General features: G+C 46.9%; 1 protein-coding gene across 3 annotated transcripts in view; it reads right to left on the bottom strand.

Moving 5' to 3' along the window:
* Positions 1-17,954, bottom strand: part of TENT4A (terminal nucleotidyltransferase 4A) — a 547,459-nt gene that overhangs the window by 465,549 nt on the left and 63,956 nt on the right. For all 3 annotated transcript variants that reach the window (XM_033929742.1, XM_033929743.1, XM_033929741.1), the window contains exon 3: positions 11,682-11,728. In XM_033929742.1, coding sequence (XP_033785633.1) covers positions 11,682-11,728 — 47 coding nt within the window. The remainder of the gene's footprint in view (positions 1-11,681; positions 11,729-17,954) is intronic.

Here is a 17,954-nt window from a genome sequence, read left to right on the forward strand (position 1 = left end):
CAAGTTTTTTCTCTCCCCAGCTGCAACAAGCCACGAAAATGGTCTTACGGATCCATCTGGAAACGGTGGCTTTGGAAGCTGGCCTGCCCTTGCGGGCAGGACCTGCCAGAACAAAAAGATGGAGATGAAAATCATTGTAACCACCAGAAACCACTACAGCTTGTGCATGTCTAAGGATCGCAACACCTGGTCCTGCTCCCCACAAGCTGGAGAAGACAAAAGCAGGAAGACATTCCTGAATCACAGGGAAACTGGAAAAAACTTTTTGGAATAAAAAAACAAACAGTGCAGAGTATCACACCAGAATCCGAAAAAAAAACTACAAACAAACCAAAAAACAAACAAACTCAGAAGATAATAGCCACTAGAAAGACTGTCATGATCATAAGATTAAAGATGTCTGCTCCAAAGGCTCATAAGGCAGAGATGAGCCAGAGAGCGGAGAACCAGATTGAGATGCTAAGCTGAACATTGAAGGCGCAGTGGAGGCCGAAACTTCAGAGTACCCCGCAGAAACTGGATGATAGCTGAAAGAGTTACGAAAAACCGGCAATCTGCACCTGGAGAAGAGACACCGCCAGGCTTGTCATCAGGCCATCGTGCAGAAACTCCAGAATATGAGGAATCGACGGAACAGATGGGTCCACCTGACTCGGGCCTGATAACATCACCAAGCCTTTGCATAAACAGCTACTCTGGCCTTCTTCTTGCTGCAAAGCAACATGGCAACCGCTGCCAAAACATAGAAACATAGAGTATTACATTACATTACATTAGGGATTTCTATTCCGCCATTACCTTGCGGTTCAAGGCGGATTACAAAAGGTTAATTTAAAAACAGAGTTACAATGATTAGCTAGAGAGGTAGGTTGTAGATCTTATAGACATTTAGCGGGTTGTTGAGGGTGAGGTGGTTTGTAGTAGAGTTGATAGGTGGTCAAAGTGGAGGTTCTTTTGTTATTAATTAGTGCAGTAATGGGTAGATCGAGCGTCAGTTTTAGTGTTACTAAGAGGTCGTGATGTTATTGCTGCTTCAGGAATTTCTTGAAAAGTGTGGTCTTTATTTCCTTTCTGAATGTCCTATAGTCTGGGGTGGTCATCAGAAGGTTGGAGATTTGGTTGTCCAGTCTTGCGGCTTGAGTGGCTAGTAGGCCGTCGTGTAGTATGATGGCAGAAGAGGGCCGGCGGCCCAACAAGTCTGCCCACTCAAGAACCCTCCCTCCCTGGAGTACTCATCTTTTGTGCATAACTCTGTAGCACCCCCACCTGTTTGTCCCATCAACTTTTGAAGTCGAGCACACTATAACCCTGGCCGTTTAATATCACACAATCAATAGCCATGATGAAAGGCCAAAGTGGTTCAGATCCTGCAGTGCAAACAGACCCTGCGTGAGGAGGCAAGGGTGATAAGGAGATGGAGCCCCTGATCCTGCTGGAGCCTAACCAGTTCGACATACTATTGCTATCTCGGCCAATCAAGTCTCCATGGTCTGCTATTTGTCACAACAGATGCCCTATCATGAGTCACAGCAGGAAGACAGAGGAGACCTTCCCATGGCCAGGGTTGAACCAAAATGTCCCCTGCTGGTCTTATGATGCCAAATGAAGAATCGATCGGCTTTCTTGTTGGCTGCAGGAGCCACGAGGTTGAACGTTTGACGCCCTCAATGGGCCACTATGCAATCAAATGCCCTTTAGAGATATGAATCACTCTCTAGAGGCCAGAGTCGAACGAATGAGAAAATCTACCTGAACATTGTCCACTCCGACCATGTGTGCTGCCGACAGCGCCACTAGGTATCTTTCCACCCACAAGAGCAGTTTAGTCTCCATGTTCAGGGAGGCGCTCCTGGCGCGCCCCCCCCCACACACACACATACATGCACCCCACCCCACTTTGGCAGCGTCCTTCTCCCCCTCTGTCTTCCCCATGTCCTTTCAGCGTCCTTCTCCCCCGTCTTCCCCCATGTCCTTTCAGCGTCCTTCTCCCCCTGTCTTCCCCATGTCTTTTCAGCGTCCTTCTCCCCCACCCCCCCATCTTACCTATGTGCTTTTAGCGTCCTTCTCCACCCCCTTTGTCTTCCCCAATGCTTTCAGCGTCCTTCTCCCCCCCTCAGTTTTACCCATTTCCCTTAAGCGTCTTTTCCTCTCCACTCCACCTTTCCTCCCTTTCTCTCTCCCTGTCCCTTACCTTCGTGGCGCTTCCCCGCCCACCCGACAACAGAACAAGCCCGATCCGACAAACCTCCCTGCCCTGTAGCCGCGAATCTAAATTATCTTCTTAACAGCAGCTGGAGTATTGAAGCTGCTGTAAGAAGGTAATTTAGATTCGCGGCTAAAGGGCAGGGAGGTTTGTCGGACCGGGCCTGTTGTCGGTCGGTCGGGGGAAGCGCCACAAAGGTAAGGGGACCTGACCGCCTGTGCACCCCCCCCTAAGGCTGCACTCCTGCAAAGGTGTTGTCAGGTTCTACTGGATCAGGTTCATTTTGCGATAGGTCTTGATGCATTTATTGACTTAAAATAATGTAGAATAGTCAGCCCTCTGAGAAGTTATCTATAATTGTCTATGAAATAAGGATTAAGGGAAAGGGATCTGCGGCTATTTGCTGAAGCTTATGTATGTTTGTTTAATGTGTGCTTATACTGAATTATATGTGTATTAATTGTGAGCCACCAAGGATTTTTAGAATGTTTGGGGTATAAGAATTAAAATCCATAATAAAATTTAAAAAAAAAAGAATAAAATTAAAAAAAAAAAATATCCACCAATCTTCTACAGCCTTTCAGGGTTAGTGAATTTTCATAGAGATAAAAGTTCTTCTTGATTTGTTTTTCCTTGTTAACTAGCTTGTGGGATGAAGATATGGCATTGTGGTTGATGTACTATGGTTATCCAAGAAACTGGTTTCCTGGTTTTCTTGTATTTGATCCTCTTCATTCATCATGATATAGACTTGACATAGTGTTGATAATGATTTCTGTGTTACTATGGATCCTTGCTTTTTCCTATTCTTAAATTTCCATTTATGAATCTATATTTGAAAAGGTGCCATAAAAAATAGCATTAACTAATTCTTCTATACAGGACATCTAGTCTTCATTTGCCCATTTTCTGTACCTAAGATGATGTCTTACAGAATGCAGAACTACCGGCCGTCCTCCCCGCCCCCCCCCCCCTTGGTAGGCCACTGCCTTTCCCTACCTGCCCTGCCGCAGCACACAGCTGACCGGAAGTCTCCCGATGTCAGCGCTGACATTGGAGGAAGGGAGGGCTTTGCTTAAGACTTCCGATCGGCTGTGTGCTGCGGCAGGGCAGGTAGGGAGAAGACGAGCCTCGCGAGTACATCCAACCCCGCAGGAACCCCGCGACCCTAGGGGGTGTCCCCACAGGATCCCCGCGACCCTAGGGGGCGTCCCCACGGGATCCCCGTGACCCAAAGGGGTAAACCCGCAGGATCTTCGTGGGTCCCGCGGGATTCCCGTCGTCCCCGTTCACCTCTCTAGCTCTGATCAACCAGTAGCCCAGATACATAGAAACATGATGGCAGATAAAGGCCAAACGGGACATCTAGTCTGCCCATCCACAGTAACCATTATCTCTTCCTCTAAGAGATCTCACTTGCCTACCCCAGGCTTTCTTGAATTCAGAAAGTCTATCTCTACCATCTCTTACAGGACTGTTCCATGCATCTACCACCCTTCTGTAAAAAAAGTATGTCCTTAGATCAGTCCTGAGCCTATCACTACTTAACTTCATACTATGCCCTCTCATTCCGGAGCTTCCTTTCAAATGACAGGCTCGACTGATACACATTTACAGCATGTAGGTATTTAAAGTCCATATTAAAGAATGATATGGGGACTGAACCGGGATAGGATAAGAACTTGCCAGGATGGGAAAATGAGTTCCCACGGGGACATTGAAAAATTTGTCCCTGTGTCATTCTCTACATCATATCTCCCCTCTTCCACTTTCCTCCGACATTTACATATTGAGATCTTTAAGTCTGTCCTCATATGCCTTATGACAAAGACCACACACCATATTAATAGCCTTCCTCTGGACTGACTCCATCCTTTTTATATCTTTTTGAAGGTGTGGCCTCCAGAATTGTACACAATATTCTAAATGAGGTCTCATCGAAGTCTTATACAGGGGCATCAATACTTCCTTTTTCCTGCTGGCCATACTTCGCCCTATGCACCCTAGCATCCTTCTAGTTTTCGCTGTCACCTTTTCAACCCGTTTGGCAACCTTAAGATCATCACATTCAAGTCCCGTTCTTCTGTCATGCACATAAGTTCTTCACCCCCTAAACCAGGGATCTCAAAGTCCCTCCTTGAGGGCCGCAATCTAGTCGGGTTTTCAGGATTTCCCCAATGAATATGCATTGAAAGCAGCGCATGCACATAGATCTCATGCAAATTCATTGGGGAAATCCTGAAAACCCAACTGGATTGCAGCCCTCAAGGAGGGACTTTGAGACCCCCTGCCCTAAACTGTACCGTTCCCTTGGGTTTTAGCAGCCCAAATGCATGTCCTTGCATTTCTTAGCATTAAATTTTAGCTGCCAAATTTCAAACCAAGCTTCGCCAGGCCTTTCTTCATGTTATTCACACCATCTTGGATGTCTACTCCATTTTAGATTTTGGTATCTTACCCGACAGCCCTAAAGCAATATCGTTTATAAAAAGCCCAAGAACAGAATGGCCCAAGAACAGAAAAAAAAAAGAAAAAGAAGAAGAAGAAAAAAAAAAAATTTGTGTTGAATCAGGTTGGGCAGACTGGATGGACCATTCGGGTCTTTATCTGCCGTCATCTACTATGTTACTATGTTGAGGAACACCACTGATAACATCCCTTTCCTCAGAGCGACCTCCACTGATCACTACCCTCTGATGCCTTCCACTCAACCAGTTCTTGACCCAGTCCGTCACTTTGGGACCCATCCTGAAGGCACCCAGCCTATTTGACATCTGTATGGAACACTGTCAAAGGCTTTACTAAAATCTAAATATACCAGTGACCCAAGATACCCAGGGTGCAAAGATTGGCTGCCACCACCACCATCACTTTGATGAAGGTCCTGGGCACAATCGCCAACCCAAAGTGCAGTGCCACAAACTGAAAAGGTGGCTCCAGGCCTTAGAACCTCAGGTACTGACAGTGGTCCGTTAAAAAAGGGAATATGGAAATAAAGTCTCTGTCAAATCCAGGGAGGCCAGAAACTCCCCCGGAGCCACCTAGGCGATCATTGAGCACACTGTCTCCATATGGAAGCAAGGCACTCGCAGCACCGCTTTGAGGTCCAGAATTGGTCTCCAATCTTCAAAGTCTCTCTTAGGAATGAAGAAATATATCAAGTATCCCCCAGGACCCGAGTCTTGCTCTGGGACGGGTTCCATAGCTGCCACATCCAGTATTTGGTGGACTGTGGACTGTACTCCATGAATTCCTTCTCTCACACCAAGCAGCATCATGGGGTAAAGACCTAGAACAATTACTTTCGCCCTCTACTTATGAGGAATTTAGGAAACGTCTAAAAAAACACACCTGTTCCTAAAACATCTTGACAACTGATCCACTTATCTCTTTCCTCTCAATAGCGACCTACTGTCCTTTTGATCACTTTTCTCCTCAACAATGAATTTCCTGTCTAATTACTTCTCTTTCCTCTTCCCCTCTTGAAGTCAGTCAATTTGTACCTTTGCTTAATCTTTTGTAAACCGCATAGAACTTCATGGTATTGCGGTATATAAGCTGTTATTATTATTATTATTATTACTCAAGCTGCCTTCTTCTATGCAGACGATATCACTATAGTCATCCCCCTTACAACCCTGTCGTCTGAAACAAAGAATCATCTGTCATTCATTTTAAAACAGATCGAATTATGGATGAACAAATTCAAATTAAAACTCAACTCAGACAAAACCAAATTTTTCTTAGCAAGCCCAAATGATAAAATTAAAGACTCAACAATTTTTGTGAATGGTCAGGTCTTCCTTATCGAAGATTTCATAAAAATTCTGGAGTGACTTTGGATCAACACCTTACCCTAAATGTGCACACAGATTTATTGGTTAGGAAATGCTTCTCGATATTATGGAAACTCAGAACCATCAGAAAATATTTTGATGAAGTATCATTCCGCTTATTGGTTCAATCGTCCATTCTAAGTATACTTGACTACTGTATCATCATTTATTTGGGAATCTTAAACAAAAAAAACAAAAAACAAAAACCCAACCCTCCAAAGGCTCCAAGTCATTCAAAATTCGGCAGTTTGACTGATTTTTGGGTTGAGAAAATGGGAACACATTAGTCCCTATTATCAAAATCTCCACTGGCTGCCCCTGGAAGCACAAGTTTTGTTTAAATTGTTTTGCCTTTGTTATAAATCTATATTTTGCCTGACCCCTATGTACCTGGTTTCTCAATTTAATCTGAACAGTGCTAGTAGGCCACACGCAGAATTCATATGTTCACCTATCCATCATTAAAGGACTGCCGCTACAAAAGATTCCTGGACAGAACTCTTGCCTCCCAAACATGTAAATGGAACGACTGGCTGGGTAACATTATCATGCATTCCTCATCCTACTTCAATTTTAGAAAAATCAATAAAAATGAATTTGTTTAATCGATTGTAACCTAAGAATCTTCTAGTGTTTCACTACTCCCACTGTACCTTATATTCGATAGCTTTTGCAATGTAACCAATTCGCCGATTGTCCAGCACCTCTTGTTGTAAACCGCCTCAAACTATTATGGCTTTGGCGGTATATAAAAATAAATTATTATTATTATTCTCGGTGTGGCCCATCATACATAATAAAATCAGAGTAACTAATACAAGCATTAAAACTAATGAATAAGGATAACATAATATCGACTAAAATAAGTACTGATAAAAAAATTTGAAGGTACATTATGACAATATGATAATATAAAAAGTCAATAATGTATATTATATTGTTTAAATAAGTTGGTTTCAAGATCTTTTCAAAATTGATAGTAGGTAAGAAATGGAGAAACAAGAAGATTCAAACATGAATTCATTAATTTTACATAATACCTGTGTTAGGTTTGTCTTTTTGCAGATATCCAACAGAGAAGGAATTTAAATTCTAATGTGCAGAAGTGCAGAGTGATGCACTTGGGTGGTAGAAATCCAATGGAGAAATACGAGAGAGGGTGTGAGCGACTGATAAGCAGGGTTCAGGGGCTCCATGCCATTTTTGGCCCCGTCCTCATTCTCAACTTTTTTTCAGTTGGACCACCATCACCAAATGGGAGAGTGTGGTGCAGTGGTTAAAACTACAGCCTCAGCACCCTGAGGTTGTGGGTTCAAACCCACACTGCTCCTTGTGACCCTGGGCAACTCATCCCCATTGCCCCAGGTACCGTTGGATGACAAAGGAATAAAGGAAGCACTAAAGGAGGACAAAGCAATCGCCGACAGGCTGAACACATCAGGCTATATGCTGGAAGTGAAAACGGGAAACTGACAGGGTTAACGGTCAGTCTAGCAGAGGTATGCAGGCAGATTGATAGGCTTAAAAGCGATAAATCTCCGGGACCGGATGGCATCCATCTGAGGGTCATCAAGGAACTGAAAGGGACCATAGCTGAACTGCTTCAACTAATAGCCAATCTGTCGATCAAATCGGGAAAGATTCCGGAGGACTGGAAGGCGGTGAATGTTACGCCGATCTTCAGAAAAGGTTTGAGGGGAGATCTGGGAAACTACAGACCGTTGAGTCTGACCTCGGTACTGGGAAAGATGGTAGAGGCGCTGATAAAGACTGCATCATTGATCACCTTGATGGATACGGTCTGATGAGGACCAGCCAGCACGGTTTCAGCAAGGGCAGATCTTATTTGACAAACTTGCTGCACTTCTTTGAGGGAGTAAACAGGCAGATAGACAATGGCAACCTGGTCGACATTGTATATCTGGATTTTCAGAAGGCGTTCGACATGGTTCCGCATGAACGACTACTTTGTAAAATTGCGAGCCATGGAACTGAGGGTGAAATACTCACGTGGATTAAAAACTGGCTGGAGCATAGGAAACAGAGAGTGGGGGTAAATGGACAATACTCAGACTGGAAGAGCGTCACCAGTGGGGTGCCGCAGGGCTCGGTGCTTGGACCCGTGCTCTTCAACATCTTTATAAACGATCTGGACAAAGGTATGACGAGTGAAGTGATTAGATTTGCAGACGACACAAAGTTATTCAGAGTAGTAAAGATGCAGGAGGATTGCGAGGATCTGCAATGTGACATAATCAGGCTTGAGAAATGGGCATAGACATGGCAGATGAGGTTCAAAATAGATAAATGTAAAGTCGGTGCATGTCAGTAACAAAAATCTCACGCACGAATACAGGATGTCCAGGGCGGTACTTGGAGAGACCTCCCAGGAAAGAGTCTTGGGAGTTCTGATTGACAAGTCGATGAAGCAATCCGCGCAATGTGCAGCCGCGGCGAAAAGGGCAAACAGAATGCTAGGAATGATAAAGAAGGGGATCACAAACAGATCGGAGAAGGTTATCATGGTAGCCCCCACCTGGGATACTGTGTCCAGCACTGGTCGCCGTACATGAAGAAGGACACGGTACTACTCGACAGGGCCAGAGAAGAGCGACTAAAATGGTTAAGGGGTTGGAGGAGCTGCCGTACAGTGAAAAATTAGATAAATGGGCTTCTTCTCCCTCGAATAGAGGAGATTGAGAGGGGACATAATTGAAACATTCAAGATAATGACTTAGTAGATAAAGACAGGTTGTTCACCCTCTCCAAGGTAGGGAGAACGAAAGGGCACTCTCTAAAATTGAAAGGGGATAGATTCCGTACAAATGTAAGGAAGTTCTTCTTCACCCAGAGTGGTAGAAAACTGGAACGCTCTTCCGGAGTCTTTTGTAGGGGAAAACACCCTCCAGGGATTCAAGACAAAATTGGACAAGTTCCTGCTGAACCAGAACATACACAGGTAGGGATAGTCTCAGTTAGGGCACTGGTCTTTGACCAGAGGGCCGCCGCGTGAGCGGACTGATGGGTACGATGGACCACTGGTCTGACCCAGCAGCGGCAATTCTTATGAGTCCAGGCAATATTTGGTCAGAGGACAACGAAACTCTAGTTTGTAGCCATCCTGAAGGACCTCCAAGACCCAACGGTCAGAAGGGGAAGTACCGGCTTTGTATCAGAACTATGTCTTCGCAATTCCCACCGGATGTCTCACTGGGGGTGGCTGGCATCTAGGACCACCGAACGTGGTCTGGCAAAAGAGGGCCACAGGCCAGCTGGAGGTCCAGAATATGGATGAAAACACTTGAAGGAATGAAAATTAGAGTGGCCTGAAGCCTTGGAGGGGTGGGACCTAATTACCGGCGAAGACATAGGCCATACTGGCCATGTCATCCAACCTGTGCCCTTGAAGGATGAATCACCAGACCACTGACAGATCCATAGCATCCTGCTAACAGAGATGGAAGAGGTGGACAGCTTAGGGAAAACCTGCAACATGTCAGACAGGTTATCAGACACATAGTCCACACCCAAGACCAGGGAATCTAGGACCTGGTGCAGAACCATGTCAGAATCATGGCAGAGCTTGGAATGGCATGCTCTGGCCACGCAGGAAGAAGCCAATGTTGCCTTTATGCCGGTAGCCTTTTTGCCATGCCAAACAGGTGTTTAAGGATGCCGGTCCTGGATATCCTTCAGGACCACCCCAATCACTGAGGAGAGAAGCGTTTCTGGTGGTCTGTGCCACCAAGGAATTTGCCTTTGGGGAAGCAAAATGCTTGTTAAAAGTGTCCACCATAGCATAAAGCCAAGGCATGGCCCAAGCACAGTTCAAGGGATCCTCAGGTGTCTCCCAAAGGCTTGTAAGGATCCAAACTATGTCAGGATGATCAGGGGGGGAAGAAAAAAAAAAAAAAAGACGGATTGCAGTCTCTAGTCACTCATGAGGCAACACTCCGCAGTGACAGGCTGCTCAGCCTGCAGCTTCAATTCTTGAAGAGATTCTGATATCTAATCCACCGGATGCGGAGGCTGGAAAAACCTGTGCAGTGGGATCCACCCCCAGATCTGGTGCGCCACTCGGATCCTGATCTCCGAGATCCACCAAGGCTGCCACATTTCCAGCAGCCGAGGTGTCCCCACCCTATGTAAGCAGAGGCATTGCAAGGGGATCTGGAGTAACCGCGAGCACCACCAGTGCACTGACCAGGACCCCAGAAGAGAGGCAAGAGACCCTGGTTCAGTGGAGGAGGGGTCTCCGCAGCCTGCAAAGAGACATGCGGAAAGGTTACAGGCAGAGATTTCTTATCCAAATAATTCTGAGACATCCCAGTAATAAAACTGAGGAAAAATTCATATTCCAGGGTGGGAGCTGGGTCCTGCAGTCTGTCTGAGGAATGTTTGTCTAAACTGTGAGATTTTGCCCCCGAAGAGCGCTTATGTTTCACCTGAGTGCCACCTTCGCATTCCCCCAGGGTCCCCTGATGTCATTTTCACAGATACCTGGGTAGGAATAGCGGAAGACCCCCACCCCCCCTCAGAGGTTGAAGGTACAGGATCCATGCAAATTTTGCCCCACCTTGTGGGCCGCAGTGCACTTGGCACACTATTGTGCACCTGACAGCCATCCACCCCAAACAAGGCATAAAATCATGACATCCAGTCCTAGGGAGTCCATCTGAGTGGTTTTCTTGCAAACACAAAGCTTGCAAGTGCTAAAAATAACAAAAACAAAAATCGGGAAAAGCCAAGATGGCCACCACGGGTGCCAATTTTGACTAAAAATAGCCTAGGAAAAAAATATACAAAAACCCCCTTAAAAATAGTGTTTTCAGGATTTTAAGGGGGGGGTAGAACCTCTCAAAACTCCTTTTAAGACCCCCTCAAAATTGCTGATTCAGGCTGTCAGCCTGTACTCGCTGACATGTGCTGACTGGAAAAACACTGCAAAGAGCTAAAACAACTTACATGGAGATCTTCTGCCTTAGAAAGCAGGCAAGCTGGACGCCAATTCTTCTGATTGACTCACTGAGCAGACATCCATAGTCAAGTACCTCCATCACTCTCAGACATGCCACCCAGACACCTAGCGGAGGAACACAGTCTGCTCCGATCCTTGGGGCATCTCCACAGAACCACGCAGCCTGCGTTTGACCCATTAGTGGACGAACCTAGGTGAGCAAGCTCCCAAGGGAACAGTCTCTGAGCTTCTATTTCAACTGCAGGCTGTCCAGAGGGTGCACTAATCAGCAGCCAACCCCCTGGAAGCAGACATCTCCCACAGTCAGAGCTGTCTCTGCAGGGAACCTCTGCAGCACAAGGGCAAAAACCACAAACTAAAAGACTGAATTTTAAAGAAAATAAACTTGAGCAGAAAAGACATGCTCCTACAGCCTGGATTGTAGGAAGAAAAACTGAATCCTGAGGGGGCTGTGTTGATGAGGAGTAGAGCTTAAGTCTCTGGACTTTGAAGCTTCCTACAAAGTCCTGGTGGGTATACGGAGTTAATCCAATCATCCCGGAATAAAGTCGGATTGCACAAGAATATGGATATCATATTAAATTCCAGTGATGATATCTGGTAAGAGAAACATGATGCATTCAAATATATTTAGAATACCTCTGCAACAAAAAATTCAACTTACCTAGTTGGTAGATATAGTCCTGTACTGAAACTGCCAAATATTTGAACCTGAAAAAGAAAGACTGCCTCAATGACACTGCAAACAAACTTTATTGCACCAACTAATTAACTACTCATGTGACAAAATATTTGAGACATCTATGGAAGCTACAAGATTTTTTTTTTTTTTTTTAATATCATGTTTATTAAGACAAGAAACACGAGGACAACCACCGCCCTCTACAATACAAAGTAAAAAAAACAAAACAAAACAGTACAGGGGTCATGAGAATATAGCAATAAACAAGGAATCCAATCCACATAACAACAACAGATCAATGTGAATAACATACAAAACAAGCATAAGCAGAGGATGATGTATAATAAAAAGGCTCAACACCCCCGTAGGTAATGAATAACTAGCGGTAAGAGAGAACAGCATGCTGTCCTGCATCCCTCGTCTATAATTTTAAATTAAAGAGAACAACCACCACAGGGGTCCCCAAATGATCCATCACATCCGCACAACATGCACACCCCATTCAAAACATTCAAACCTCCACACACACTGCGAACAATCCAACAGACACACGCCTTCACTGCTTTATTCAAATGTACAAGATTCACTCAAGCCCCACTTATATATGCAATTACTCTAACGAGCAAGTCACAGCGTTAGAGTGGAGTGAAGTGAAGGAGACATGATTCAGGAAATGGAGTGCAGAAGAAACATAGCTATACACAGTCACAGAAGGAGTCCAGTCTACACATTGGCTAGGCAACTTAGGCTAAGGATTTCTTCCAGAATGAGCAATAGAGTTTCCAATGGGGCTGGGGTCGGGACGCATAGGTGTCCAGCTCAAACCTCGCCTGAAGTTTCATGCGCTCCAGCCACATACCATAGGTCGGTGCCTCCTCATTAGCCCAATATTTTAGAATGAGTTGCTTGCCCACAAGGAGCACGCGGAGGAGGTACTTTTCAGCAGAGAAGTCCAGGCCGTGCTGATTAAAGTCTGTGATATCTCCCAGTAGCAATGCGGGAGGGTTCCAGGGCACGGTGCAGTTCAGGACACCCGCTAGATAGAGCTGCACCCAAGTCCAGAAGTGCAGTGTGGAGCAAGTGAAGAAAGAGTGGACAAAGTCACCCCTGTGGGTTTTACATTTAGAGCATGTGTCATCACGCCATAGACCCATATGATAGCCTCTGGCTCTAGTGATATAAGATCGATGCAGTATTTTGTATTGAGTTTCTTGTAAGCCTGCGGCTTTCACATGCAAGTAAAGTGTTTGAAATAAGAGCCCTAGGTCGTCCTCTGAGACTGGCATGCTAAGCTCTGTGGACCATTTCCCCCCCCCCAAGACACTAAGGCATCCCACTCCTGAGTGATCTCTTCCCGCCTTATACCACGTGGAAATCTTGTTAGAACCAGTGGGGGTGGTGAGAAAGATCAAATCCAGAGGGCCACATCTCCAGCTATCCCCATGAGCACGTACTAATGAATGGAAATAATGATGAATTTGCAAATAAGTGTACATATGTGCAGGAGGCAGATGCCACTCCGACCGCATTTGTGCAAAGGAAGGGAATTCCCCCCCACCCAGAGCCAGAACATCACCCACAGTCGTGGTGCGGGTGGTGCGATCTTTCAGTCCCGCCAAGCCCCCCACTCTGGAAGTGAAGTTAGGATTCCATAGGAGAGAGAGAAACGGAGATACAGTAGGTGTCCTGTGTTGTAGGCTTCGCCACCAACGCCACGCCCGTCTGAAAGGAAGGAGGAAAGGTTTAATAGCGGCGCAGGGCTGCGCGCCCCCCCCCCTCCCGCTCCATGGATAAAGGAAGAAAAGGACCAGGGCAAGCAGCAGTCCTCAAGTAAAGATTTGGGTGAATAGCGCCGGGAAGAGACCAGTTGCTCATGAATCCATCTAAGAAGCGCAGCGACATTATAGATATGCAGGGAGGGCAGGCCCAAGCCCCCACGATTCCGACTCTGGGATAATTTAATCGAGTTAATGCGTGGCCTTCTCCCCCTCCACACAAAGGAGCTAATGATGGACTGATAGGCGCGTTCGTCCGTACGGGAGATCCAGACAGGTATAGTTTGCAGCGGGTAGAGCAATTTTGGGAACATCACCATTTTTACCAAGGCCACACGTCCCATAAGCGATAGTGGCAGCGAGTGCCATTTAAGACATAAAGTTTTGATCCGTCCGATAGTAGCTGAAATATTAGCCTCATACAGTTTATGTGGGTCTGTAAAAAGCATGATACCGAGGTATTTCAACTTTTCCGGGGCAATACTCACTCTGAGACCCCTACACCAGGATTCCGTTTGTGAACCCCCCAGCAAGAGGGCTTCCGTTTTTTCAAAATTGATTTTCAAACCAGAAAAGGTGCCGTACTCACGAATGAGTGACATCAGGGCAGGCATTGTCTGATCTGCGTGGTTAACATACAAGAGCATGTCGTCGGCGAACATACTTATACGAAATTCGTTGGAGCCCACCCGGATACCCTCCAACCCCACATCCTGACGGATACGAGCTGCCAAAGGTTCAAGCGAAAGTAGAAAAAGGAGGGGTGAAAGTGGGCATCCTTGACATGTGCCTCGACCCAAAGAGAAGGTGTTAGAAAGGCCACTGTTCACCAAGAGTTGGGATGTGGGGCAATGGTACAGAGCCAACAACCAAGCGAGAAAGTCCCCCTGGATCCCGAATCGGGTCAGCGTCTGAAATAAATGGGGCCACGAGACCATGTCGAATGCTTTTTCCACATCCAGGCTAGTAATGAGCGCCCTGTCAGAAGCTGCGCGAGGGTGTTGTAGCACCACTAGGACCCGGAGGAGATTCATGGATGCGTGCCTGCCCGGTACAAAGCTGACTTAATCTTCGTGGATGAGTGTGGGTAAGAATTTATTAAGACGCGTCGCCAAGATACTAGCCAAAAGTTTTACATCTTGGTTGAGAAGGAAATGGGGCGGTAGGATCCTAAAGCGTCAAGGGGGCGCCCGGGCTTAGGGAGGATAATAACATGCGCTTTATTATGCGAGTCCCCTGGAGGAGTGTCGCTGCGAAGTCCCATAAAGTATTGTTGTAAGGAGGCTAGTGCCGGGGGATCTAATAATTTATAAAATTCTGGGCCGAAGCCATCGGGGCCCGGTGTTTTGGCCAACTTGAGCTTTTTGATGGCAGCCTGCATTTCTTCTCCCAGAATAGGGCCATTTAAAGCAAGGCTTTGAGACTCCGTTAAGTTGGGGAGACAGAGGCCCTGAAAAAACCGCTCACTGGCAGTCTCATCATAAGGCTGCTCGGCGTACAGGTCGGTGTAGAATTGCACAAACTGTTGCGTGATAGACGAGTAACATGCGTGACGCCACGATTATCTTTGATAGAGGTAATGGTGTGACGAGTGTTGTGCGGGCGCATCAAATTAGCCAATAGTCTCCCCGTTTTGTCCCCCCCATCGGTGGAGTTTGTATTTGTAACAATATATATTGCGAGAGGCCCTTTGATCTAAAAGTAGGTTAAGTTTTTTCTTAGCGTCGTACATGGCCTGTTTGGAGGTGTCGTCTAGACGCGAAATATGAAGAGAGCGAAAGCTGGCAAGGTCCCGCGATAAGGCCAAGAGTTCCCCGTCCCGCTTCTTATTCAGTGACGCGGTGTAAGCCAATATATGGCCTCGCATTACCGCTTTAGCCGCCTCCCAGTATACAACGGGGCCTACATCTGTTACTGAATTAGTACTATGAAACTCCTTCCCCGCTTTTGAAAAAATTCCCGAAATTCCGCATCCTTGTAAAGGAATGGGGACATCCGCCAAATACGACTCTCGGTCTGCGACCCGAATTGTAAGTCAAGGCTTAATAGAGCATGGTCAGACACTAAAGGCGGGGAGAGACTCGCTGCCGATAGGTGCGGGAAGAGAGAGGCTGAGATGAGAAAGTAGTCAATGCGTGAGTGAGACAGGTGGGGGTGAGAATAGAAAGAGAAATCAAGTTCAGAGGGGTGCAGCGTGCGCCAAGAGTCCAGCAAATCCAGCTCCTTAATGAGAAAGTGTACCCCTCTAGCGAAATGTCCCTTTGGCACCGTCTTAGCCGGCCTACGATCCCATTGGGGATGTGCAACAAAGTTAAAGTCGCCTCCCATTATGACCGGTTGAGGCATGAGAGGTGCCAAGTGACCCACCACTGACGTAAAGAAGGCATGAGAGTATGTATTAGGTGCAGAGATATTGCACAAGAGTAAAGGTTTGCCCCATAGCTCGCCCACTAGGATAAGAAACCTCCCATTGGGGTCATCAATTTGACTATGCAGGTGAAAGGGTATATTCTTATGTATGAGAATTGCCACCCCGCATTTCCAAGTGGTAAATGATGCAGAGTGTACCTGACCCACCCATCCCCTACGCAGTTTCCCATGTTCCCCAGAGCTTAGATGGGTCTCCTGTAGGAATGCTATGTCAGTGTGTTCACGCTTAAGGTATGCTAAGATTTTAGTACGCTTAATGGGTGAGTGTATCCCATCTACGTTTAAGGATTTAACATGCAATTGTACCATTTAACCGACATATATATAGGAAGCATACATATAATAACCAAAAGAGGAGCGGTAGAGGCCGTCCCAGCCTATGCTCCACCCACTCATGAAATATCGAAGTAACTTGCACAAACTAGAGCAGTGACTCAGCAATGAAGAACCCTTACAAACAACCAGACAACTCTCAGGCATACCCCTCATGCTCACCCGAATCATACGCCCATACACACCCTCAAACAATCTCCATACAGCTGTCCAACAGAAAAAAACAAACATACAAACCCATACAAGCAACCACACAGTCCACAGGCACCCGAACGTGCATTCGCCCCCCCTCCCAGCCCACCCAGTAGTCATCACAGCAAGGAAAATCCCCGCTAGTCCCCAACTCTGAAAACAAAACCAACAGGTAGCCCCGGGCCGCAGCACTGTGTGATGTGCGCTACCCCAACACGGCCACGACCCCTGCACAGAGAAAGTGGCCCAGACCCATTTATAAATAATAATAAAGGTCAGATGGGAGCGAGTTACCAGACACTCAAGCTCCCAAAAGAAAGAAACCCTGCAAAAGCAGAGAACATGCAATCCAAGAAAAATTAGCTGTAACTGATAAGGTCCATAAGGCATACATGGCTCCCGGATACCCCTGGATAGGGTCAGTCAAAGCGTGTGCACAGCAGTACATCCAAAACATGAGAACAGGGAGTCCAGTGTGCCAGACAGCTCAGCCAGAGCAAGAGGGCCGAGTATTACACAGGAGCAGCCCCCGACAGGACACAGCTGTTCAATCTCCGCTGAGAGACCTCCATATGCCAGGGACAGGCAGCTCCAGCGTATAGCCACCCTGCACAGGACGCCCGAGTGGCCGCCCCCGGCACAACACAGCAAAGTGAAGGACCCTCACATCAACATCAACAGCCCCCCACCAATCTACGTGCCCAAAAGGTAACAGAACAACAAGGCATATGGGGGGCTAGTCCGAGGACCGGTGCAGAAAGGGATCCCCTACTGCTCAGGAGACCCCCTGGTCCCCGCGTGCGGCAGCAGGAAGAGATTTGATGAAGCCCTCCAACGCCTCCGGAGTATCATAAAAAGTGGTAGTATTGTTGTAAGTCACTCGGGCCCTTGCTGGGTACAAGAGGGCAAAGCGGATGTTGCGCTTGATGAGCTCGCTACAGTAAGGTGCCATGGCCCGGCGTCTAGACGAGACCTGAGGGGAAAAGTCTTGGAAGAGAAGAATCTTGTGCCCCTCAAATTGCAGGTTCAGATGTTTTTCATTTCTGTAGGCAGCCAGCACCCTCTCCTTCATAGCGTAATTGTGGAACCTTGCAATGACCAGCCGGGGTCTGGCCTCATCATCTCGACGGGATCCCAATCTGTGGGCGCGCTCAATAAAGAACGGCGTCGGCTTGTCAGGCAGAGCAACAGCCTTAGGCAGCCATTCTTCCAGCCAGCGTCTTAGGTCCACATCGCGGACAGAGTTAGGGATCCCCACAAACCGGAGGTTATTACGTCGGCCCCTGTTCTCCTGGTCCTCGATGCGCTCCAATAAGGTCTTGTTCGCAGATTCCAGCGTGCGCAGTCGTTCCTCATGGTTAGCCACAGTGTCTTCTTGCTGAGCAATGCGGTCCTCAGCCCTTTGCAGCCGCCCAGTCTGAGAGTCAAGGCTTTCCTTTATGCCTTCCATGAAGGTATGGATGGTGGCCAACTTATCTTCCATGACCAGCGTGAGGGATCGGGTCAGCTCCTGAACCGCCGCTGC

This window comes from Geotrypetes seraphini, chromosome 2 (genome assembly GCF_902459505.1).
Source record: "Geotrypetes seraphini chromosome 2, aGeoSer1.1, whole genome shotgun sequence".
Lineage (NCBI taxonomy): Eukaryota > Metazoa > Chordata > Amphibia > Gymnophiona > Dermophiidae > Geotrypetes > Geotrypetes seraphini.